Source organism: Sclerotinia sclerotiorum, genomic scaffold (assembly GCF_000146945.2).
Source record: "Sclerotinia sclerotiorum 1980 UF-70 scaffold_6 genomic scaffold, whole genome shotgun sequence".
Lineage (NCBI taxonomy): Eukaryota > Fungi > Ascomycota > Leotiomycetes > Helotiales > Sclerotiniaceae > Sclerotinia > Sclerotinia sclerotiorum.
This window is the reverse complement of record NW_001820830.1, coordinates 740,469-765,994: the sequence shown is the minus strand read 5'-3', so window position 1 is coordinate 765,994 and position 25,526 is coordinate 740,469. Positions and strand designations below refer to the sequence as shown.

At 40.7% G+C, this 25,526-nt stretch overlaps 8 protein-coding genes across 8 annotated transcripts; 5 read left to right on the top strand and 3 right to left on the bottom strand.

Annotated features, from left to right (window-relative positions):
* Positions 1-634: 634 nt before the first annotated feature.
* SS1G_05121 (hypothetical protein) lies at positions 635-3,517 on the bottom strand (the record flags this gene model as incomplete). The annotated part of the gene is made up of 5 exons (XM_001593643.1): positions 635-1,776; positions 1,824-2,016; positions 2,126-2,133; positions 2,184-3,072; positions 3,122-3,517. The coding sequence occupies 5 exons, from the start codon at positions 3,515-3,517 to the stop codon at positions 635-637; spliced, it is 2,628 nt and encodes an 875-aa protein (XP_001593693.1).
* Positions 3,518-7,583: 4,066 nt separating this feature from the next.
* SS1G_05120 (predicted protein) lies at positions 7,584-8,286 on the top strand (the record flags this gene model as incomplete). Its single annotated transcript, XM_001593642.1, has 3 exons — positions 7,584-7,608; positions 7,808-7,827; positions 8,158-8,286. The coding sequence occupies 3 exons, from the start codon at positions 7,584-7,586 to the stop codon at positions 8,284-8,286; spliced, it is 174 nt and encodes a 57-aa protein (XP_001593692.1).
* Positions 8,287-10,036: 1,750 nt separating this feature from the next.
* On the bottom strand, positions 10,037-10,228 carry SS1G_05119 (predicted protein; the record flags this gene model as incomplete). Its single annotated transcript, XM_001593641.1, has 1 exon — positions 10,037-10,228. The coding sequence occupies one exon, from the start codon at positions 10,226-10,228 to the stop codon at positions 10,037-10,039; it is 192 nt and encodes a 63-aa protein (XP_001593691.1).
* Positions 10,229-11,015: 787 nt separating this feature from the next.
* SS1G_05118 (glucan 1,3-beta-glucosidase) lies at positions 11,016-12,500 on the top strand (the record flags this gene model as incomplete). Its single annotated transcript, XM_001593640.1, has 2 exons — positions 11,016-11,506; positions 11,558-12,500. The coding sequence occupies 2 exons, from the start codon at positions 11,016-11,018 to the stop codon at positions 12,498-12,500; spliced, it is 1,434 nt and encodes a 477-aa protein (XP_001593690.1).
* Positions 12,501-13,792: 1,292 nt separating this feature from the next.
* SS1G_05117 (predicted protein) lies at positions 13,793-13,993 on the top strand (the record flags this gene model as incomplete). Its single annotated transcript, XM_001593639.1, has 1 exon — positions 13,793-13,993. One exon carries the CDS (start codon positions 13,793-13,795, stop codon positions 13,991-13,993), a length of 201 nt encoding a protein of 66 aa, XP_001593689.1.
* A 662-nt stretch (positions 13,994-14,655) lies between these two features.
* On the top strand, positions 14,656-16,361 carry SS1G_05116 (hypothetical protein; the record flags this gene model as incomplete). The annotated part of the gene is made up of 2 exons (XM_001593638.1): positions 14,656-14,778; positions 14,859-16,361. The coding sequence occupies 2 exons, from the start codon at positions 14,656-14,658 to the stop codon at positions 16,359-16,361; spliced, it is 1,626 nt and encodes a 541-aa protein (XP_001593688.1).
* Positions 16,362-17,115: 754 nt separating this feature from the next.
* SS1G_05115 (hypothetical protein) lies at positions 17,116-18,150 on the bottom strand (the record flags this gene model as incomplete). Its single annotated transcript, XM_001593637.1, has 1 exon — positions 17,116-18,150. The coding sequence occupies one exon, from the start codon at positions 18,148-18,150 to the stop codon at positions 17,116-17,118; it is 1,035 nt and encodes a 344-aa protein (XP_001593687.1).
* An 843-nt stretch (positions 18,151-18,993) lies between these two features.
* On the top strand, positions 18,994-21,224 carry SS1G_05114 (hypothetical protein; the record flags this gene model as incomplete). Its single annotated transcript, XM_001593636.1, has 4 exons — positions 18,994-19,429; positions 19,719-20,146; positions 20,196-20,809; positions 20,858-21,224. 4 exons carry the CDS (start codon positions 18,994-18,996, stop codon positions 21,222-21,224), a joined length of 1,845 nt encoding a protein of 614 aa, XP_001593686.1.
* Positions 21,225-25,526: the final 4,302 nt, after the last annotated feature.

Sequence of the window (25,526 nt, the reverse complement as noted above, 5' to 3'; positions counted from 1 at the left end):
GAACTGAGGTAATATTGGTCTAGTAGGTTAATCTCTCTGTCTAAGTTCTACGGAAGTGCGAAGCTCTCTTACAGAGAGCTTCTCAATCTAGTCCTAATAGGACTAGTGCCCTGTGCACGTGCTACGCAGGAACCATTCACTTTAACAATATTTTTAATAATTAAAATTATTATAATTTATTAAAATAATTTTCAATTATTTGTTAATGTCTGGTCATTATAATTATATTAAAATATATAAAAAAAAATTTCTCTAATTATTATCATCAACACCATCAAGTTAAGTTAAGTTTAGACTCTATTAATAGTAAAGACAGACAGATAGACATTTTCTCAAGATTCAGTTGAGGAAAACCCCAGCTTATTTTCCACTCTATATACATACCAATAAACGAATGAAAACCTTCATCCCAACTACTTCTATCACCAGTAATAGTTACAATTTTCCGCTCTGTATATCGCCATCCACCTAAATGGTATGATTAAAATGAAAGTTATTACGAGTAAGCAATATGAATTATATCTAAGAAGTAGCTAGCTAGCTCACTATATAACACCATGAAGAACCTTGTCCGTTGCAAATTTGCAATCTTATTACATCTCTGAACAAATGATGAAAGATGTTGAAAATGAAATCACCACGAGAATGTCATAAGGGCAGGATTCAAAGCCAATGGCAAAAGTAAATGGCTAGTCGTAACTGTAGCCATGGGTAAAATAGCCACAAAGTCCTGAATACGCCAATCGTATGGGATGAAAGAAGCCGTAGCCATTACGATAATGCCAATTATACCCAGGAGAGAAAAGATCATGGAGAACTTGAAACTCTTCAGGACTTTTGGGACTTCGATGAAAAAGTTACTAAACTCGGCTTCTTTGGATGTTGCACCCCAGGTCATATCAATTTCGAACATGTGCGCAAGTAGTGCTTGTGAAACATGAAGCGAAAGACCACCCAGGAAAATTGCCAACATAAGTGTCCACTTGAAGTTCTCGTAAAGTGCATACCCAAGGCTTCTTTCGCCAATTCTATATCGCATGACTGCCAAAGCAATGTTTCCGAGACCGTTAAACACAATGACGATGGAAAACCAGACTTTCCAAGAATCAACATAGTATTTGTCAAGGTATCCATTATACCATCCAATAGCGAAGTAATTTGCGGTGGTCAAGATCCATGCAGCCCCAATTGCGTAGTAAGTACCAATGTAAGAGATAATTGTTACTTTCGAGGTGAACCGAATGTTGGAAAATAAGAAGCTTCGGAAGAGAGGAGTAAATGGACCTTTGTAGAACCACATACGAAGTGGGTGAAAGAGTAGCTCGTTGCAACCATATGCATACTTCTCCCATCTGGCAAGTTCATCATAAACTGTCAATGACACTCCCTCCTTAAATCCTTCACCAGCCCATGCAGCCAATCGAATAATGTATCCATTCACTTGAAGACGGAGAGACATATCAAAATCTTCAGAAACATGAGATTCTGACCAAAACTTTTCATATCCATCCTCATCTTCATATGAAACCTGCTGAATGGCTGACCAACGCAAAATAGCATTATGCCCGACAAAGGGAGCAACGTCCCCATTAGAAACGGTATATCGAATAGCAGTATAAATTAAGTTTGTGAAGAAAGTGATACCATTTTCGAAATAAGTGTTGACGACCTGCATAACACCGGATGAGAATTGCATGATGCCAACCTCAGGTGATTGTTCCATTTCAGAACAAGCATCTAGTAAACAATCCTCAGGGACACGAGTGTCCGAATCGACTGAAACGCGTCAGAGGAGCCTTTTGAACGAAGTTGGATGCACTTACTCAACAAGATATAGTCACCAATTCGAATATTTCCGTCAGCCCATGCACGGCCATTGTCTTCTAAGGCTTCTGTCAGGCATCTTCCATATGCTTGTGCTTCATCTGCTTGAGTCCAATCAAGAGGTCTTTGAATCAAAGCTAACTTTTCCTCAACCATACAAGAGATGTGGAGCCCAAAGTTCATATTAGAAGCCTGTGAATTGTGGTTAGCATAAGATTCAGCTAGAGAAAAAAAAATGTTCATCAGAGGATGAAAAATCCCTTCTAGTAGGAAGGATGTTAATGGCGCAATGGTGGCTTACTTTTTTGACTATTGAAATGTTAGCGAATAGACTTCAAAATAGGATCAAAGAAACTTACATTTTCCTTTCCTGGTGAAATTGTCTCCATGCTTTGGTCGAGCAACCCATCCAATACTGTGGTCAGCATAGAAATCAATTCTAGCCTGGCGCTCGTCTGCATCAATGATTTGAAGACCATCATCATTAATGAACATATTGGCTGAGCCACCCTGCAATTCATAGGTAGAAATGGCTTGTTTGATCGATTTGACAGTGGGTGCAATAACGGAATGCAATCCCTCCTTGTAAACAGGGCATTGGATTGTGATGTGTGGAAGATTCCCATCAAGAATACGTGGTGGTGGATTAGCAGAGTAAAACTTGGAGTTAATACTCATTTGTTGCACAGGTCCAAAGAGCTGAGCAAGACAACCAACGATGACTTGAGCAAAGAAGAGTGTGAAAAACACTTGAACGGGAGTTAAGATTAGGAGTGCAAGACGGGTATAGTTCTGGTCGACATCAGTCTCAATGGCTACTTGACGAACACCAGCACCCAGAGTTGTGATAATCAAGATGATCGTTAGAGCAACCAGAACTGTATTTTGCAAGTGTAATCCACGCGTCTCTGGAAGAGGTCGCCCACTCTCTTCATCGACTTCCAAGGTGGCAGTATTTGGGCTCTTCTTTTCATCCTCGATTTCTTCATCGGTTTTCCACACTAATTCCATCAATTCTGATTCAATGGCCTTGGCTCGTTGGACTAAATGTAATGCCTCGTCGTCCCACACAACCAGTAAAGCTTCAGATGCAACGAATGCAGCGAATTGTAGTTTCCTTGCACGCGGTAAATCTTCAACTGTTGGTAAGATCTGTATTCTGAGGCCATTCAAAAGCGGAACATCCACGGCATTTGGCGAACATTGTAGGAAAGTCTTGATAACTCGAGAATTCACTGTCATTGCGCACTAACAAGATTAGCTTTCAGACGTAAAAACACATTTCTTAAGCTCTTACTTGAACATTGAGAGCTGCACATGCTGCGGCAAAAGGAGAAGTGCCTAATTGTGGCGGGCAAGCCATGTATGTGTTTCTCGATTTTCTGAGCAAAACACCTTCGATTTCGCCACTTCCATCACTGACCCAGAGATGTGAACATTGTTGCTGGTAAAGGTAGTTAACCATAACCTCATGTTTGATGTCTTCCAGAAAGTTTGAGCTGGCATGTGATCGATTCGAGATTGAATTTCTTGATGATGAGGGAGCAAATCGGGTATTGGGTGGTTGAAGTGCCATGGCATCAAAGTCTGACTGCGGAATCATGGCAGGAACTTGCTTCTCAGTCATGGTAGGTGGTGTAGATTCCGTCCCCTCCTCAGGCTTCTTCTTCTTGAAAAAGATGCCAAAACCCATGGCAGCTGTATTCTTGGTAGTAAATGGATGTGCTTGTGCTGTTTGTTGAAAGAGGTTTACACAATTGAAGTCGGATTCGACTTGATGTTGCAAAAACGTGGAGAGGTGTTACTTGTAAAACGAGTGACTATTTTTACTATTAGAAGAGGCTGGGGAATGATGAGAAATGCTCCCATAGGCTGTTGCATCTGACTAGGAATAATTCAGAATGAGGTCTGGATGTGAATACATACAAAGAGTGTGTCAAGGGTGCCCGGCAACTTGAGAACCTGAGAAGCGCCTTGTAAATATTTGAGATGCCCTTGTACAATTACACGGGTATAATGAAGGTGAATTTATTAAAATGAAGAATGAATAATGAGAAGACACAGCATGAGATGGTCTCTCAGAGCGAATGTGTATTGAAGAGATAAATGAGGAGAGAGACCAAGGTTGATGAAGTTCTGGGTTCCGTCAAATACATGAAGAAGCCTTGGCCACAGTACATGTGTGTGGAAGGTGTTTGCTTCTTCATCTAGAAGGCGATAGGCTTGCTCGAACCTTTCTGGTGTGACTTTTAGTGTAGATCTAGCCGAGGGGGAATTCTCATCCTTCTTTCAAAATCGGTTGAAAAGAATCTAAATCTTCAAGTTTAATAGATTCGGTAAAGACGATTTTCAATAAGAATTACGGATGATGATTTAGCTCACATTTTCAATGGGGATGCACAATTGTTTAGCTCATGGTAGACTTTGGTATACCTCGGACCTTTTCCTCTTGTTGTGATCAATATGAAATCTTCTTTTCTCCGATAAAGGAAGAAAATACTACTACTACCACCACCATCTAGACGTTTTTGTTTATTAGTTGCTAGGATCCTGCGCCATTCTTCTGGTACAACCAAGGAGATGTTGATTGGTAATATTCTAGTATTCATTGCTTTCTTCCTCCAGGAATCAATGGCATCTTGCTTGTGCTTTATGAATTTATAAGTCGTTGGTCACCTTTAAACTCTGCATATTCAAATCCAGATGTAATGTAGTTTCTGTGGTCGTCATGGAAATCAAATCAAGGATAGACGGCTAAAAAAGTATTGTGCACTAAAAGACTGGGCATCTCTCTTGGCATAAGAAACCGTTAAATATGCATAACATTTTAGCATCGAAAATTCCTATTGGTAGAAAAGCAATTATCTCAAGTACATACTTATTTCAATAATTATTCATATATTACTTTACAACAATGCTATTCATGAGTACAATACCGGTTCGGGGATAACTGTGTATCCTGGTGATCGAAAAAGGTTACCCCAGAAAACAGGAGTGGAGGATTTCGAATGGCGCAAGATGAGCAGATGCATGGATCACAGGAAAGCAATAAATGTCATTGCCTAGCAAGCATTCTGCTAACCTTCTTTACACGTCTACCTAGATAGGACAAACGAATGTGTATATATATACCCTCGAAATAATTCTGTACCAACCTAGTATACAAACTACACACATCTAGTACATTTTCATCGGAGCATAAGGAACAAATCCAAGAGATTTTCTTAACTTTTACTTAATTGGTATCAACTACACGTTTTCCTTGTATACAGAACATTTCAACAAGCTTAGGCACGTACTTCGTTTGCCGGTGGCAAATGTATTCTGTTGGGAGTACCGACAATATTCAGTGCCTACCTATTCTAAGCTTCCGTGGCGTTTTTAGCTTCTACGTGGTAAAGACACCTATGGTCATCCAACCTATGAATCGTGACTCTAGCAAGATATCAATCCTCTGCACATCTACATAAGAATCTTCCATCGTACAGACATTTCATCACCATCCACGCCGAAGCTACATATGTATCCCCTATCCAACCTCAAGAATTCAAAAATCTAACAAGAGGAAAAAAACAAGCACTCTAAAACAGAAGCCTAGAATTGAAATCTCCAAGTTCCCAAGTAAGTCATACATTTGTACCCAAGCACAAATTAGCCATGCCAAGCGTAGCACCACCAACCCACATCCGCAGAAACTTTATATCATGCAGACACAACATAGCATCCGGATCCCGTATCTATTTAAAGGAAATATGTACCGATGTACTACGTACATATACTTTGCAGAAGAAAAAATCAATATCGATTCTAGGATCCAATGCTGAAAATGCATTGTTCAGCTTTTGATAATTACTGGAATGTCGGATGCGAGGGAGGTTATTAGGATTCTGTAACTGAAAATGTTAACAGCTTAAAGTATCTTTCAGACAACCTTACTATGTAATACTTTGAGAACTAAATACTATCTAGCTAGTTATATCCCGAGCTGACAAACACTACTGACTAAAGTAATGAGCATAGCACAAACTAACCTAGGTACACCTAATTCAACAAGAAATACCAAACTAAATAATAAATTCTTTACAAATCCAGAACCATCGCACAAATAATAATCCAATACCCCAAAAAGCTAGCCCCATCCATTTCCAAACCATCTTTATCAATCTCAATCTCAATCTCAATTTTCCCACCCCCCATCACCAAAAAAGATCCCAAGATTGCATATATCACTTCCTCTTCCTTCCCATACTCATCGTACAAACTAAACTAAACCTTTGATCAAAAAAATCAAAAAATCAACAAATCAACAATTACTCAACAAGGTTAACCTCACTTGGCGTACTACTCCCTACTCCCAAGTAGTACTACAGACCAGCTTAAATCTTTCCCTAACATTCTCAAAACAAGAAAAGAAAAAGGATATCAAGAGAATCCCCAATTACTCATTCTTGGCTTAAATTAAATCAAAATAAATACTGTAGGAATATATTCACATTCACATTCTCTCTTAAATTTCTTCTTAAATTTCTCTTTTAGACTTTTTAATTATTTGAATTTAATATTTATATTCTTGTCACGATTCACCATCACGTGGGACAAGTAGGGATCACGTGATGGAGCCTCCAGGAGCATAGGCTCCTCCAGGCTCCTGGAAAGGACCAGTATAAAAACATTCATTATTTTCATAGTACAGGAGCTTCGTGCTCAACTTAGTTATCAATTAGTTTACCTACATTCTACTTGATCTAGTAACGAATTCACTTTCAAGTGAACACCAATGATAAAGCCTTAACCCATAACTACCAACCGACAAACCTTAGGCAGCCGCTGCCCCCAGTACAGTATCGTTACAATTCTATCCGTAAAGAAAAGATTATAAATACAATACTCAATAATCCCTCAAAATCCTCTTATTTGTTTTTTTATATCAAAAGTATAAATATTATAAATATTATAAACAATAATATTAACTTTAAACATTACTTAGTAATTAAAATATATGTTAAAAGGAATGACCTTACTGTTACGTTGGACAGTAACATAGGTCACGTTCTTGATCACATGATCAAGAAACCGACAAATCGAGATCGGCTTCGCGGTGATCGATTTGTCGGGCTCATAGCCATCGGTTTTTTTAAGGAGACACGAAGGTCTATATAATCAAGATGGATTTCCTTTCTATAGAGCTTCGTGCTCAAGATCGATCATTTAGTATACTCTACTATTAGTTACGAATTGCATTATTGTCATTACTTTAAGTCCTTGCTTGATGCCTAGTTATAAACTACCTCGAGAGCCTAGAGCACTTCCACGTGATCTAGACGGCAAACCTCGTAACATTCTATTGTATTGTATTCTTATATCTGATCTTATAAACATATATAAATACATCTCCGCAACCCGCATCACTATTATCCTCATCTCGTAAAGGCATACATATCGTAGTGGAAATTCTTTCTTTTCCTTTCGAAAAGTACCCTTCGGAGAGTAATAGTCGGCTATTTGGAAGGCCGACTAAATCGAATGTCCCCGGAAAGCGAATTGTCCCGCTTCAACCTTATAATATTAAATATGAGGTTTTGATGTTGGAAAGCGAAGGGACAATTCGCTTTCCAGGAAATTCGTTTTCCCCGACTACAAAATAGGCAGCCTTCGAAGGAGCCGACTATTATGGATTATATTTTCTCCTCATCACCGCTCTGTTAAAAGTCGTAAACAAGGAATGATCTTCTAGAATTTCGAAATGGAATGTCACCATAATGAACGTCCATGTCTTGTTTCCATGTGTGTTCATTTTGTATCCTGCCCCAATTTCCTCGCGGTTTCATTTCAGTTATGACTCCTTGGGGTTGGAAGTAAATTCCAATAATATCTAGAATTCTTAGAAAGTATACATGATATCAGGGTAGTACACGGGTTATGCACCAGTTTCTAATATATCGCACCTGCAAATCTTAAAATACTTGCTGATAGCTAGTACTAGTAGTTGAAGCACTTTGCTTCGTGAGTTGGAAGGAAATGACATCAGGCAAGAACCGTCAAGGTACTGTGATGTTCACTGCGACATAAATATACGTTGTAAGGCCTCAAATACTTTTCTTCTCTACCTATATATTTGAGGTTTCAGCATCCATATTTCAAGTCAACACAGGATAATCAACTGTGATGAGACTTTCTTCATACTCAGAGATATTATCTTTCCATGTGCAAGTCTGAATCTTAGAAACCGCGTATTATGACGTTCGAATCATTGGCTCAAGCGACAGCAATAACTCTCTAGGATTTCAAATAGCCTAACTACCCTGAATCACCCTTGGTTTCCTGACAAAACAGATAGGAAAGGAAACATATCACTGCTTGAACTCACAAAGCAAAGATAGCTCGGGCATGTGCTCGCGTCCAAATGGACAAATGTGCACTGATATGGCACGTAAAAGTGTGTTGGACCAAGGAGAAGATTGAATTAAAAAAAAGGGGACAGGTTGCGATCAGAGAGGGACCGAGTGCTTTTGAGCGCATTGCGCACCAAAGCTCACCTTGTTCTGCTGATGCTAATGCAACAAATACGAAATGACAGCGAAGAAAGATCTCATCGCTTGAGATAAGGGTTGGGTCTGTGCAGAATTCTTCTCCACTGGAAGATTTAAAAATGGCTAGAAGCTCATCATGTGACCTTGCAGAAGTTCGGAAGTTTTGACTTTCATTGAAATGGAGACCGGGTAGTTACTGAATTCTCCGATGTCTAAAACAAAAGCGAGGATGGTATGAAAAGAGCATAGGTAAGAACTTGTTGATAACGATATAAAGATTGATATGATAGAATAGAAGATAGAGAGAGCTCTTAGCTGTGAAACTATCGAATTCCTCAAGCTGCAACCTGCCTCGGAGCCCTTACCTTAGATTGGCAATAACAACGAGAAATACCTTAGCTGAAGCCTGGGGTGAGAAGAATTTGTGCAGTAGCTGCATTTTTTTCAATCCGATGTTTTGGTAACTTTTCTTTGCTGTCCGAGCCATGTATCTCGTTAGTCTAAGCGCAGGAGCACTAGTAAAACTAGCAAAGGCTCAAAGCTGTGTGATTTGATGTTCGTAAATGTATGGATAGGGAATCTCTTGGCAGATTTCGAGCGGTGTCCAACATGATACACACATCGCGTAGGGACCACAGAAGATCTGCAGGTTTGATAAACTGAAGAATGTGTTTATCAAATCTGCAGACTGAATGGGTCTGATGAACGATTATATCGATATTTTTGTGAGAGTATGAAGTTGACCTCAATAAGGTTGAGGTATTGGTTCCTGGGCAACCGGAGAATAATGTTGATGATTTTCATAATGTTTGATCTTAGGCAAAATTCTGGGAAGCGAGGAAGTGAGTTGGCGGCTGGAAAAGCAGATAGTACTCAATGCGGTTAGAGCCTCACCTGATAAGGAGTTTTATGTTTTAGATTGTCCAATTAGCATCTTACGAATGATCGGCGCGGAAAGCCGTGCGGGAGGCTGATGGGGCATTCGGTTTCTCCGGTTGTGGCTTCAGCTCCGAGCTTGGCTTCTTTGGTTAATTGACTACTCGACTACCAGGGGTAGTAGTTCCTGAAGCTAACTCAAATGTGAAAAACTAACATGAAAACTACTGATTTTCCAATGGCAAAGTTGCAAAATTGGATGCGGCTTATCATTTATCTACGAGCCATGAGCCAAAGCTAACCAACGCTTGCTCGGCTGGCAACTTGGGTAAGAATGGCTTTGTCGCGTCGAGCAAATGAAGAAATCTTTGTGGCGTGATAAGGGTTACGAGGAAACCTTTTCGAGGCCAATTGTAGGAGACTCGACGTGCGGTCGATAAGAATGGGAGCTGAAAACCTGTAGAAGGATTTTGGGAACCACTAGATAAAGGTTTAATGGCCAAGTAGCGAAAGAGTACCCGAATGGATACTCGTAGGTAGGGAAAAGACTGCGAAGAGATTGGTTGAGCTTGAGCTTGAGCTTGAGTATGAGCATGAGTACCTGTGAATGTGAGGCTGAATCAATCTCATATTTTTGAACATTCAATAGGTAGAGGTAGAGAGGTAGAGGTACCTACTAGGTAGGTACTCGATAATCTTTTGCTAACAATCGATTCAAGAGGTTATTTGAGGGTTCATACCGTGTAACCCAAAACATGCATATGATATCTGCAGGTAACCATCTCGTACCTCTGTATTTCCTTTATCTACTCTTGCTTCCACCAATTTCCACATTTACCGAGTAAAACACAGACTGCACTATGATTAATTGGACGTACCTCGTAAGTGCCAGGTGGTACTCGACTGCCAACCGAGTACCCAGGTAACAAGGATGGCTTTTCCCTTTTCTCTTTCTCTCTGGTGCATTTTGCATTTTCCTTAGTTTGGACCTCGATCATTTAGATTTGGTTTTATTTATGGATCAAGCAATGGTTGGTGCTTTTCCTCTCTTTCCTTTCTGGGTAAATGATCACCCAAGCTATACTCTATTGGTCCCATGACCTAGGAAAAGATTCCACCTAGATGGTCATGCCCCAAGCACGAAGTACTTTCACATTATCTTTTGCTACACAACAAGAGAAGTGAAGAGAAGGGAAAAATCGAAAAATCTAAAAGGGAAAAAGAGAGAAGCGAAGAAGAAAAAAAAAAGATGATGAAAACCACCCAATCGGCCGCTACGGTCTTCACACTATTTTTCCCGCTATCAAAGCTATGGTCGACTAATGCAAGGTCCAGATCAAGCTGAAGGAGTCGAGAAAAGTTCCCGTCTATAATTCATCCAATCATCATCTAACTGAACATTCGGCCATCACCTCCATCACTGAAATTATTCCAAGGACATGCTCAGAAGAAAGCGAAAGCCGAGCTAACTATAGTCAGTCTATGCCAGAGAGAGCATAACGTTTGTTTCCTCCTAATATAGCTTGCCAATTCATCTTTTCTTCTCAATCCTACATCTTTATCTCTGCATATTCAAAGACAAGATCATCCTCCAAGAAATACTAATTTCTCTACTCTTCTCTTCTCTTCAATCCTTCCTTCTATCTATTTTCACTTTCCAGACTTGATTACATTCGTTTCTGAGAGTAGTCAATACAATTTCTTAATCATCACTGCAATATCTTTCCATCAATATTAATACTTAATAATCTGGCAGCACATCTTTCCCTTTCCGCGCACACAAAGATGGAGCAACAACCAACATTTAGAGGTCATACACCTGCAAAATCTAATGCCACAACACCATCATACCGACCTGGCACACCGGAAAGCAGAAATTCTCCTTTCAACGCAGACGATAGTATACAACCTTCTCCATCGATAGAAAGGGCCAACCCGTTCATCACTCCTCTCACTTCAAGGCCAGGTTCTACTTTTGGTGCATCATCTTCTTCGATAGGAAGGACATACGGCACACGGTATTTTCATTCACGGAGAGTAAAGAAGGGAGGTATTGACCAACCATGGAGAGCGAGCAAGGACCCAAAAGAGAAATGGGTCACAATCATCCCAATTATTGGCATACTTGTAGGACTTGGAATTGCGGGGTTCTTGATTTATGATGGTATACGTTCCGTCACCCATCATAAATACTGTCCAGTCATGAGTGATGATTTCTCATCTGGTACACTTAATACCGATATTTGGACTCAGGAAGCAGAAGTTGGTGGCTTTGGGTATGTGTTGATTTCTAGAGTTTTGTAAAAACTTACTAACTTAATCTGCAGTAATGGAGAGTTTGAACAAACTACACTTGACGACGAAAATGTATTCATCAAAGATGGAAAGCTCATCATTAGGCCAACCTTACAAGATGCAAAACTCATCGAGTCGAATAATGTCATCAATCTTACATCTGCCGGGACATGTTCGTCCGATGTACTTTCAAACTGTGTTTCTATCACCAATACTACCACCGGCACAATTATTCAACCTGTCAAATCAGGAAGAATCAATACCAAGAAAGGCGCAACCATTAAATATGGACGTGTTGAGGTAACTGCAAAATTACCTGCTGGAGATTGGTTATGGCCTGCCATTTGGATGTTACCAGTAACCGATACTTACGGCGCATGGCCAGCATCTGGAGAGATTGATATTGTGGAATCTCGAGGAAATAATCACACATATGGACAAGGAGGAAACAACATCATCTCGTCTACCTTGCATTGGGGACCTGATTCTGACAATGATGCTTTCTGGAGAACAAATGTTAAGCGTGCTGCTCTCCACACCACTTACTCTGCCGGATTCCATAAGTATGGTCTTGAGTGGTCCCAAAAATACCTTTACACCTACATCGACTCCAAACTTCTTCAAGTACTCTACAATACCTTCAATGAACCACTCTGGCAACGTGGTGATTTCCCAGATTCCAGCAGCAACGGAACTAGAATTGTAGATGTTTGGTCTCAAACTGGTCGTGTCAACACACCTTTTGATCAAGAATTCTACCTCATCCTTAATGTCGCAGTTGGTGGTACCAATGGATGGTTTGCCGATGGAAAGAGTGGAAAACCTTGGATTGATGCTTCTGCTACTGCCAAAAATGATTTCTGGAATGCGAGAGATTCTTGGTATCCAACATGGACAGCGAATGATAATCAAGGTCAGATGGAAGTTAGCAAAGTAGAAATCTGGCAACAATGTGATGGAAATGAGGAACTTTAAGGACGATTTAGGTTTTTGATGAGGGAAGAGCTATGTTGACGTAATTAATGGTTGTAGAAATGGTCGGCGCTTGGGAATGCAATCGTCTTGGTTTAGGGGAAGATATATACATGGTCGGGATATGAATGACTATCTTTTCTGTTAGTTTTTTATTTCTCTTTTTAGTTTGTCACTTAAGCACAGTACTAGCTAGATATAGATGATTGAGTGATAGATATTTATTCACAGTTTAGATAAAATGATATCATGTTTACGTTATAGATCTGTAAGTCTGCTCTATATATTCTCTAAAGAATTTCAGTTCTTCCCAAGTGATAAGTTCACTGCTCATGAATATATATCCACAACTATAAAAGATGTTAAAGTGAGTGGTTCCTGCGTAGCACGTGCACAGGGCACTAGTCCTATTAGGACTAGATTGAGAAGCTCTCTGTAGGAGAGCTTCGCACTTCCGTAGAACTTAGATAATGTGTGATTTATATACAAGACCAATATAGCCTCAGTTCTGCCCTATCAGCTTCCCACTATTCCCTGTGTAAGGTCATTCCTTTTAACAAAAGACATATTTGCATAATTACTAAATCTGATCTCTCTCCATAGCCAGGACTCGAAGGATACAATATCGATTCAAATCAAACTATTTAATCTAATACCCTACTTTCCGGCCATCCTTAATTCCGGTCATCTTTTTACATCAAAAATGGTGATTTTCACTTGTTAATAACTTTATAATTAATCAATAGAATTTATTAAAATTTGTATCAAAGATTTATTATATAATTATTGATAAATGTTACACCTGTTGCGATAGAATGTCACATGACCTTGAAAACACGTGATGGAACGGTGAGGAACGGACGTTCCTAGGAACAATCAGGAACGCCCGCTCCTAGGAGCAACGGCTCCTGACTAGCCATCGGCACAAAGGTCTATATAATCAAGATGGATTTCCTTTGTATAGAGCTTCGTGCTCAAGATCAATCATTTAGTATACTCTACTATTAGTTACGAATTGCATATTATTATTGTCATTACTTTAAGTCCCTGCTTGACGCCTAGTTATAAACCACCTCGAGAGCCTAGAGCACTTCCACGTGATCTAGACGGCAAACCTCGTAACACTGGACTTGGTTTGTTGGAATGGTGGATTATTTTTCGAATGATTACTCCTTTGGAGTTTTGGGGAGTATCTTCGTCAGAGGCATCTCGAGAGTGATTTGGTATATAACGTAGAGTGATTTCTTTAGCAATGATTATCCTAACATGTTCAAAACATGTAAGCTTGATACACGATGGTGAGCGAGTACTGGGGAATTCTTGGGAAGTACCGCCTTTTATGGTGTGATATATGGTTGTGGTGTTGTGTTCTGTTGAATTCTGAGATAAAAGTCGAGGAGGTGGTCAGGATGAAGATGCAGAATGATGTCACAGAAGAAGAGAGTGTGGTGAACCTACTCTTGACATATGAGCAATTCACCTCTATCCAGAGATGAGAGTAAAGGGGTTCGCTTCTTTTCTGATTTGCATTATAGTGAATCTTACCCTCGGTTCTCAAAACTCGGAAACATGATATCACATCAGAATGGGAGCTAGAAGGCTTGGAAAAGCCTTTATTAATGACAAGTAGAGTGGTGTTTCGGCTTTGATATCATCACTCTTTTCTGCTAAGATTTAGCATGAACAAATCTGATCAAATATTGGTTGGTGGAAATCATAGTAATCTTAGTTGACTTTTCGGTATCTGGGTGAAAGTTATTCGGGATGGCTAGAAGATCGTATAGTTCGTGTATATAGTTGGAAACTGGGGTAATAGCTGTGAAACGGTGCATCGCTTCGTTATTTAAAAAAGTATATAATTGCCTCAATATGACAATCATATCAGTTTTCAGAATTTGCATGTCGTAAATGGATGAGGTTATTAGGTTTGCCGGCCATAGGATAATAGTGGGTTGCATTTAACTTCAATGCGGCCCGCCCGCCCGCTTGAACAAATCCCAGCAATCTGAAAGCGGTGAAGCAAATGGCAGAATAATTTACAGGCGGGGCAGATCAAACCTCAATTTTATACAACTACTAAATGACTCATTTACCACTTTCATTATAGTCTTTATTGAGATTTTTGGTGACAAGTTATTTCTTAAAGTCATATATCATCATGTCGAAAGTTTATCTTCTTGATTACGTAGCTGGAAATGTGCGTAGTTTGGTCAATGCCATCGAGAAGGTGGGATACACTATTGAATGGATAAAGTCTCCAGAGGATGTTCCAAAGGCAGATGTAGGTTTTACCAAAGCCCGGCTCACAACTACGGATTAATCAATTATCTCATATTTTGTATCTAATGCGAGAACAATCAGAAACTCATTCTTCCCGGAGTAGGTCATTTTGGTCACTGCATGACTCAATTCTCCTCAGCCGGTTACCTCCCCGCTATACGAAAACACATCGAATCAGGGAAACCTTTCATGGGAATTTGTGTAGGTTTACAGGCGCTTTTTGAGGGATCTGCGGAAAATCCGGCGGTTCCTGGGCTTGGAATTATCAAGGCGACTCTCGATCGATTTGACGATAGCTCAAAATCTGTTCCACACATTGGATGGAACAGCGCGAATACATCTGGTGAAGAAGTTTACGGACTGAGACCCAGCTCTAAATATTATTATGTTCATTCATATAAAGTTCCATATAAGCAAGGAGAATTGGAAAGTCAAGGTTGGACTGTCGCGACTGCTCGCTATGGTGATGAAGAGTTTGTTGGAGCAATTGCAAAGGGGAACATATTGGCGACACAGTTTCATCCCGAGAAGAGTGGTGTTGCTGGATTACGAGTGATCAAGGCTTTCTTGGATGGAAACAACACTAGTAGCGCCGTTGAAGGCTTGGTAGCCGCTAAAGAGGGTCTCACTAGAAGAGTCATTGCATGTTTGGATGTGCGAACAAATGATCAAGGAGATTTAGTGGTGACGAAGGGTGATCAATATGATGTGCGAGAGAAGACAGATGGAGGAAATGTACGAAATCTCGGCAAGCCGGTCGAAATGGCTAAGAAATACTACGAACAAGGGGCAGATGAGGTTACATTTCTCAACATTACGAGTTTCAGAGATTGTCCGCTTGTAGATGTACCCATGCTCGAGATATTACGACAGACATCAAAAACAGTCTTTGTTCCATTGACAATTGGTGGTGGTATTCGTGATACCGTTGATACCGATGGTACGAAGGTTTCAGCATTAGAAATCGCAAAGATGTATTTCCAGAGTGGAGCGGATAAAGTATCTATTGGATCGGATGCGGTAACAGCTGCAGAAGAGTATTATTCAAGAGGAAAGAAATTGTCTGGAACTACAGCTATAGAACAAATATCCGGCGCTTATGGCAACCAAGCAGTAGTTGTCAGTGTTGACCCAAAGAGAGTATATGTTTCGAAACCTGAAGAAACGAAGCACAACACAGTACAAACAAAGTATCCAGGGCCAAATGGCGAGAATTATTGCTGGTATGCATGCACGATTAAAGGAGGTCGAGAAACCCGAGATATGGACGTGGTTGAGTTGGTAACTGCAGTTGAAGCAATGGGAACGGGAGAAATCCTCCTGAATTGCATAGACAAGGACGGAACAAATAGTGGTTTTGATTTGGAACTTATCAACCAGGTAAAGAATGCTATTAGCATACCAGTCATTGCTTCTAGTGGAGCTGGAAATCCAGGCCACTTTGAAGAGGTTTTCTCAAAGACTTCCACGGATGCTGCTCTTGGAGCTGGTATGTTTCACAGAGGAGAATATACGGTTAAGCAAGTCAAGGACTCTCTTGCTGAAAAGGGGTTGATGGTTAGACAGTTTGAGAGCGATCTCTAAGCGAAGTTATTAGAATAAAGAATACCCGTATGCATATCTTCTTCGATGTTTTGAGCGTGCTCTCGTCTGAGGTGGAATGGTTGATACCATTAGCCCGGTGTTTTCTGTGTAATTACATGTTCGAGAGTGATGATATAATATCAATTAAAGGGAGCTTTACTAATGCTATTGTTGAAGTGAGAACAGAACGTTTTGGTAATGCATGATGTAATTCTCGGACAAAGTTTGGTGATTAGAGGGAAAGAGTGGATTTGGTTGAGTAGAAAGGTAGTAAATGGTGTGAGAAGTTTAGCGAGATTCGATTTGATAGAGTTGGATTTGGGTTGGGATTGGGATTTGTTAGGGGATGGGGTAGTATGTAGTAGTATGTTGTGGGGATGTTTTTATGTGTGTGTGTGTATGAGAGGAGCTTTTACGGTTTTATATGTGTTAAGTGGGGAGTAGAGAGGAGAGAAGAGACAGGCGTTGGGTCAAATTTGAGGATGTGATGGTTGTGTGGAGAAGGACGGGAATGATTATGGGGATATTCTATCTTTCGAGACGGGGAGGAGCAAACTCGTACGCATAACGGTTGGTTGTAGGTTGATGTTGGTGCGGCTTATTATGTGAATGTGTTGTTTGAATACCTAATTAAAGATATATGATTATGAGCTATGAATGATTAATACTCTCCACAATATACAAATGATAAAAACTTCATAAAACGGTTAAAGTCTAAATTCTGAACTACGAGAAAGAAATAGAAGCTCTAGAATCACTTCATATATTTGTGATTTTCCGTGGTTTCCAGAACCTCAAATTTCATCCCTACAGCAATAGGTCCATCGGATCTAGGCACACTCAACATTCCAAAGCACGGCTTAAACTTGATGCCTTCATCTACACGTCTATAGCTCACTAAGGTATCCCAAGGTTCATGCTGATCCTTTTCCGCGGTCTCTGGGTTCACATTTGGAACTAGACATCTTGCACAGCGAGCCTGTACATCGATATCTATCCCATTTGAGCCCAGTGTCATCGTGGACAGAAATCCAGAGTTGGGCTTGTTGATTATTCGGACTCTTTTCCATTCATCCTCTGTCCATGCGGCTGGTGCTGTGTCATCTTTATTACTCGCGTCTTTACCCCTCACAATGATATTTGGTCTGAATCTTTCTATTGTAATTTCTTCCGCGCCTTTCTCAGCTAGTCTGTGGTTTAACTCTTGAAGGGAAGCTTCATTTGCGATCAAAACGGACATAACATCTGGAAAGTTTGTGCTCTCCTCTCTACCAAGTATCTCGGGTGCTCCATTACCCCTCAAAATTCTCGGAGTTGGTCCCTTATATACTAGCTTCACATCTTTCTTGAAGAATTCGCTGAAGATTTGGTTTATCTCATCCTTGTATAAATATCCATCTGTCTTGTACTTCCAGATTTCCACTTGTGCCAAGTTTGTGTTTTCTTCCAGCCACTGTTCTGTAGGTCGCGCGGGGATCATGACTTTCTTGTCCGTATTCCTGATGCTGATGACTAGGTATTTGACATCTTCATCGCTGGAATTGGAGGCAGATTTGACCGTGGTAAAGGCAGTGTCAATTAAGGTCATGTCAGAAATGTCGCGGATGGTAATAAATTTGTGGTCATCACCAGAGACGAACATCCAGCGTCGATCGAACTCGAGTCCATGAGTGGTGAGGGAGGAGGATTTGATGGAGATACCACGACAGGACTTTATGGGATAGATGCGAAGTTCGGTGACTTCGGTAGTGGTGGAGGGAGATGAGAAGGGATTGAGATTGCTGAACATGATGAAATGAGTGTAGATTGTGTTGTATTCTAAGGTTATTGGTGTTGTTCTATATTCTATGTTCTATGTGTTTTGTTCTTTGTTTTTTGTTCTTTGTTCTAGGCTCACGGACGAATTTGGGCCAAGATAGATGTTCTTACTGCGTGTGGTGGGGAACACAAGGGTGGGAGGGACTCGAACTGCTGCTAATTGAGTAGTGTCTGAGTGCACACTTGCAAAGCTTGAATGCTAATAAATGTACGGCAACAACTTCGCGATAAGACATCTCTGTATAGCTTCATAAATTTCCACTCATTTTTTGGAAGGAGAAAGGGAGTAAATAGAATAACAAAGTTCTATTGATATTTGTGTTTGATGTTCAAAAATACCCGAGTACACCGTAGAGTACGTACAGACAATGCCATGGTAATTCCCTTGCATGCTCGCTTACGTCATCATTTCTCAATTTGACCTATCCCGTTGCTCTGCGCAACCAGCAGACGCTGTTGCCCACAATAAACATAAATCGCCAAAGATCCCCCCCACCTACCTGCCTACCTTATGCAAAGAAGGGGAAAGAGGGCACTTTATTTGAAAATAACTTTACTATGCAATCACAATCACGGACCTAGAACTTTCAACAATACAATCAATCAACCTTCTTCATATTCAAATGAAGTGAGCATCACCCGTTCTGCTCTTCAATTCACACTCGTTCCTTTTACAAGAATACATTCTATTCTCATTTGACTTTTACTTTTTGCAATAACTTCATTCTTTTTACCCTGGAAAGTCCTCTGCGATTTCACAAAGTGGCTCTCTTTACAGTGCAGATCTGCGATAAGAAGTCACTGTGCATAAACAATGTCCAGCTTCATAACCAACCTCTTCCCCTCAGTGCAAGCTGGCAGACATGACAACATTTTGCCGGTTCCGCCCCCACCTCTACATACTCGGTCCAGTCAAAATGAGGGTCTCGTCGATCGACCCAGTACTCCTGTTAATAAAAGCAATTTCATCAATCCCGTCTCAACACCCCAAGGAAGTCCAAGCAAGAATCGAAATCCACCTGGAGCAAACGAGTTACCTACAGCCTTCGATACTGCTATGAAGCTTACTCCTGCTAATTTGAGCAGTCCAACCAAACTTGGCCGTGTTCCGATTGGCACACCACTAACTCCAGGGAAAGGAACGAACGCCAACGCTGTCGAAGAGTTTTTTGGTAATTCTGCCGGAAATACCGACGAGAGCATTCTTCACAAATCTACGATCCCTTCGGGAAGTCCTGTGCGTCGACAAGGTAAAGAAAACAATACCCCTCAAACCACAAGACAAACAGATTCTCCATCGCTCAACCAAGCAGCCATCTCACGCGATTCTCCTTCTCTCAACCAGGCAGCTATCTCCCGCCAGGAGCTTTATCAAACGCGAGAAATCCCACCACCGCCTACGAGAAAATACAATACCCAACGTGGATTGACGGCTGAGGAATTGGAAATTTTGCATAAGCCAAATGTCAAGCGTCTGGCCAATGTAACTCAGCTTTGTGAGTACTCGCATCTGCGTGATTAACCATCGCTAATACTCAGGAGACTTTCTTGATTACTATTATGATCTTTTAAGTTACGTTGGCGCACGACAGACTCGACTTAATAGTTTCAAGGAACAATACCCTGTCCCTCCGGGGACTCCCGAAGAAATATACATTCCAAATTGGTCAAAATATGCTGGTAGGGAGCGTGCCAATTTACGCAAGCGTCGAGTCCGTCTACGTCAAGGCGATTTCCAAATTTTAACACAAGTTGGACAAGGTGGTTATGGACAAGTCTTCCTTGCTCAGAAGAAAGACACTAGGGAAGTCTGTGCCTTGAAGGTTATGAGCAAGAAATTGTTGTTCAAGCTGGACGAAGTTAGACATGTTCTTACTGAACGTGATATCTTGACCAATGCGAAGAGCGAGTGGCTCGTTAGATTGCTCTACTCATTCCAAGACGAGAAGAGTATATATCTAGCCATGGTGAGTTTTACTTAACCATAGGTGTATGCATACCATTAACTAGTTCTAGGAATATGTCCCTGGTGGAGATTTCCGAACCTTGCTCAACAATACTGGCGTACTTGCTAATAGACATGCCCGATTTTATATTGCCGAGATGTTCTGTTGCGTTGATGCATTACACCAACTCGGTTACATTCACAGAGATCTTAAGCCCGAGAACTTCTTAATTGACTCAACAGGACATGTCAAGCTCACTGATTTTGGACTTGCTGCAGGTTTCCTTGCTCCAGGAAAGATCGAGTCTATGCGTGTGAAGCTTGAAAAGGTCGGCGAGACATATGTTCCATTCGGTAAGCCTATTGAGGAGCGTACTGTTGCCGAACGTCGAGAAGGTTATAGATCATTGAGAAATAAGGATGTCAATTATGCCAAATCAATCGTTGGTTCGCCTGATTACATGGCACCTGAAGTTTTAAAAGGCGATGAGTATGACTACTCAGTTGATTATTGGAGCTTGGGCTGTATGCATTTCGAGGCTTTGACAGGTTTTCCTCCCTTCGCTGGTGCTACCGTCGACGAGACCTGGAAGAATTTGAAGCATTGGAGAGAAGTATTAAAGAGGCCAGTTTGGGAGGATCCAAATTATTTTATTAGTAATCGTACTTGGAACTTTATTACAAGGTAATGTTTGATTCTGTATACCACACAAACATTTGCTAATAGGAACAGCTGCATTACTTCCAAGGTTAAACGTTTCTCCAATATTTCGGAAGTTTATGGGCATCAATATTTTGCCGAGGTTGACTGGAACACACTTCGTTCACAACGTGCTCCTTTTGTACCAGAGCTGGATTCTGAAACTGATGCGGGATACTTTGATGATTTTAGCAGTGAAGCTGATATGGCAAAATACAAAGAAGTCCATGACAAACAAACTGCTTTGGAGAACATGGCCGATCGAGAAGATGCTATGAGCAAGAGTTTATTTGTTGGATTTACATTCAGACATCGTAAACCAAACACAGACGATGATGGAACCAAGTCTAGTCCAAGAAAACCTATCGCAACGGACGGCACTTTTGGGACTATGCTATGAGCAAATTATGATCTTGATGATTGTCTTCATTCGATTCGGTATTTGATTTAGGGACATGAAAACGGGCGGGTTGGGATGGGATGGGGCAGGATGGGAAACACCGGATGTGGCTATGGTGGCTATGGAAGGATGGTAATGTGGAGTAGGCGGTAACAAACAAGGCATATCTGCGGCGTTAAGAGTCAGACTGCTTGACTTGACCCTGTAAAACTATTCCTGGTATCTTGTTTTTTCTCGTGTTTCTTGCGGCATTTGCTCATCGCGCTCGATTCTGGAGTTATCATTTGTTACACCATAATATGAGTGGGGTTAATTATTGATTGTTAGCACAACGCAGACGCAAAAAGTGTAATAGTACTATGAATATGAAATTTTTTTTTTCAAATGGGCTCTTTATATTCAATTTTCGAGAGAAGAGTCCTCCAGCAGTGTAACCGGTGGCTGATATCATGTTCTTTTACAGTCGAATATTGAGAGCACTAGCAGGCAGATTTGTTATGATTGCACTTTTGGGTCTATGCTCACCGGGAGCAGGGCTTATGAGTATGGGAATGGATGATGGATGTAGGTAGATGGGTGGGTAGGTAGGTAGGTAGCCGTTTGATAGATGATTGATTGATTGATTAATTATGAGTTCTTAGTCTGGCTATTTTAATTGGATTGGTTAGATGTAAGAGTTCGATTGGTAGATGTGAGAGATTGAGAGATATGGGAGATAAATTTATTTTATTTTATTTCTTATTTTTTTTTTTTGGTTTTCTACAGTTTTGTTACGAGGTTTGCCGTCTAGATCACGTGGAAGTGCTCTAGGCTCTCGAGGTAGTTTATAACTAGGCGTCAAGCAGGGACTTAAAGTAATGACAATAATGATATGCAATTCGTAACTAATAGTAGAGTATACTAAATGATTGATCTTGAGCATGAAGCTCTATACAAAGGAAATCCATCTTGATTATATAGTCCTTCATGCCTATGGCTAGTCAGGACCGCGCAGCGGTCCATAACGTGACTTAATCACGCTACCTTGGTTTAGTCATGTGACGCGGTGTGGAAGATAGCCGTCGTAACAAGTTTATAGAATCAGAATAGAATAGAAAGTTAAAAAATAATTTTGATTTGATTTTTGCAAAGAAAACTAAGAAAAGTATATAAATCGATTTCAAATGAGTATTATATAACGATACTGTACTGGAGGCAGTGGCTGCCTAAGGTTCGTCGGTTGGTAGTTATGGGTTAAGGCTTTATCACTGGTATTCACTTGGAAGTGAAGTCGTTGCTAGATCAAGTAGAATGTAGGTAAACTAATTGATAACTAGGTTGATCACGAAGCTCCTATACTATGAAACTACTCTGACTATATAATGAACGATAAAGGGAGCCCCCAGGAGCTTTGAGGGCTCCTGGGGCTTCTTATCACGTGATTCCTTTTTATCCCAGGTGTTGACCTCCTGGGATCTTGGCAGCATATGCATATATATTGCATGATGCATATAAGGAGCAAACAAAACTCAACTTTTAATTCATTCTTTCCTTTTTGGTATACTGTTTGTTTGCTTTCAATATTTTGATTTCAAAGCACTTTAATTCCGAAGGCTGAATACCTAACCTTATTCCTTCATTTTTTGAATATATACTCGCAGCTTAACTGCTTAGCTAGAGAATCAATCAATTCAATCTGATGCTCTTTCTGGTCTCAATAAACCCAATATCATCTAATCCACAGATATTTCCGGAAAAGGTCTAAAAGGTTACAACTGTACACAGCATCAAACCGTCAAAACTAAAATTGAAGGAAAATCTTAATCATCAATCAAGGAGTATATTCAACAGGAAAAGAATGTTTATGCGGTACTTCTAAATACTCACGCAACAATTAAACCCAAAGGTGAAATTAGATACAGGAAGGAAATCATGAAACTCATTGCTGCCAAGCAGCCTTCACTATTCATCGTGTACAACCTAGCATGAAATTGTAACTAGCGATAAGTAATTAGGATCTGCTTAAATCAATAATACGCCCGGGAAACCTCCTTTGGGCCTATACCGCTAGGATGAAGGCCCTGATATGAAACTATGTTTTTACATGGCGGTGATGAAAAATAACACTTCTAGAGAATGACAAGAAGTTTGCGTGTTAAGGGAACGAACGTGAAAATGATGTGGTTCTCATTCACTTCAATTATATGCATCAGCCTTCATATCGTGATTCCTGCTAGTAGGGTGATTATCTCCGAAGGGTCTTGTGTATGATGATGAGACTTACAATATACAGGGCCCTAACTAGTAAGAACACATATTTGCTCTGCTATTGGGCCCATGTATTATCGGGTTCATACCGGCCGATTTATCCAAACAAAAGATCAAATATCCGTTATGCGGCTATCACCCGTTAGACATCGGATACCAAGTCTCTGGGATCGTTTATTCCGGTGTAGTGTGGAGAATGGAAATGAGAGCCGACATCATGCATTATTCGGACCAAAAACCTGCAGAGAATTCCAATGTGCCGAGAAGTTCGAAATTTGCTTCTAGGTAAAGTGGTGGGTGCCAAAGCCATTCCGTGAAAATGAAGGCACGTGGGACAATTAGCATTTACGTTAGCCGCAATGAACGCCTTTCACTGGAAAGCTCCCGTCCATGGTTTGAAGATCAAAATATCCCATAGGCGAAGGATTACACGCACGATTACTATATGCTTATAAATCCGCAGCGACTTAAGAACAAAAAGCTGCCAGATCATGCTACCGCTGAAAAATGACATGCAACCCGCGCAATGGTAACATTTCCTATCAAAGAACTCGAGTGTATAACAAGAAGGGAAACGAGGAAAGATTTTGTTCCGTGGCTGGCTGGTTGTTTGGTACTCCGGCGCGGCCTGGGATTGCATTGCATTTTTGAGGAAACAAACTAGTCGGTCTCAAAACCCTATAGCGACGAGAGTGTTATAGTTACAGATACTACTGGCTAAAATCACAACTATCCATGCGCGAGGCCTAGCCACACAATTCCCGGGTAAGAAACATAATTCTCGGAGTATAACTCCTGCTTGGTCTCCTTGGTGTGATGGTATTGATATATCGGCTTCATACCAAGAATTCCTCATGTTTTTCTCGAAATTACGTACATATGCAAGAACAGACTATAAGATTGCCGAGATCTCAGGAAAGAAAGGCCATCAGATCATGCCTGGGGCCTTTCCGCCTCATAGATTCCATCTCATAGATTCCATCTTGAGGTATCAGTCCAGCTTATGCGATCTGGTTTCACTGATAGCAAATTACCTTTTCACAGGACTTACAGTGTCCTTACTATTTAGAGCCTAGCCACGATTGTCGAAAGAGAGTTCATTTCTCTTCTCGGCTTCCTAGCTTCCCGCGGTGCTGCTGAATGACATATTGATGGTGGGGTGAACTTAAAAAAGAAGAAAACATTCAACATCCATATGGATACTCATGGCTCTCATATCCATTCGGCTTAGTGTTGATGTTTCGATCTCGGGTGGTCATCGTGCATATACTTTATCTCGCCAAGGGCAGTGTTAGCTGCGGTTCATTTATCCTTTTTCCCTGCATGTCTTTTTTCCATGCATATCTTACCCACCCACTCATCCTCAGCTTCAGGTGGCTGATAGCCCTGTTATTGGAATTCATGACATTGCACTTAATTGAGATATGCCTTCAGAGACCGCACGAATCTTTTTGAGTGTCCATACATTGATGATAAATTTTATAGATGTGTAATTGTTTATTGTAGGTCTTATAAAAATGGAAATACAGATGATCTCAGACGAAAGCAAGTAAATTGACAGCCAGAAGGCGGTGAGCTATTAACGGCTATTTTGCCAGCCCAACAACTTCAACCTCCAACCTTTCCAACTTTCTTTTCATATGGATCTCAATCCCTGCCGTGTCGATTAAGGTTAAATGAAAACGAACATCTCCCGCTGAATATTACGACCCAACTCACATCGATATAGAGCCTTGAAAACACGTCAAATAATCGATCTATGCTGGCTTGTCTTGTAAAGATTTCCTCAACATGCAACGATAACCTTACCGTTATGGCTGAGATGACCTCCTGGAATACTTGTTATCGACGCTCTTGCATTGCTAGTCGACCCTGAGCGAATGTTGTTAGGTTTTTAAAACAAAATATTTCAGAATCTTAATGCTACTGTCTACTGATATGTAGCTTATTCGATATATCATTATTTCGGTCATTCGCTTTAATGTTACTGGTCCTTTTGGGCCGGGGAAGGAAGTTTCACCACAAATTGTGCGTCGAGGTGTAGCTGAATATAAA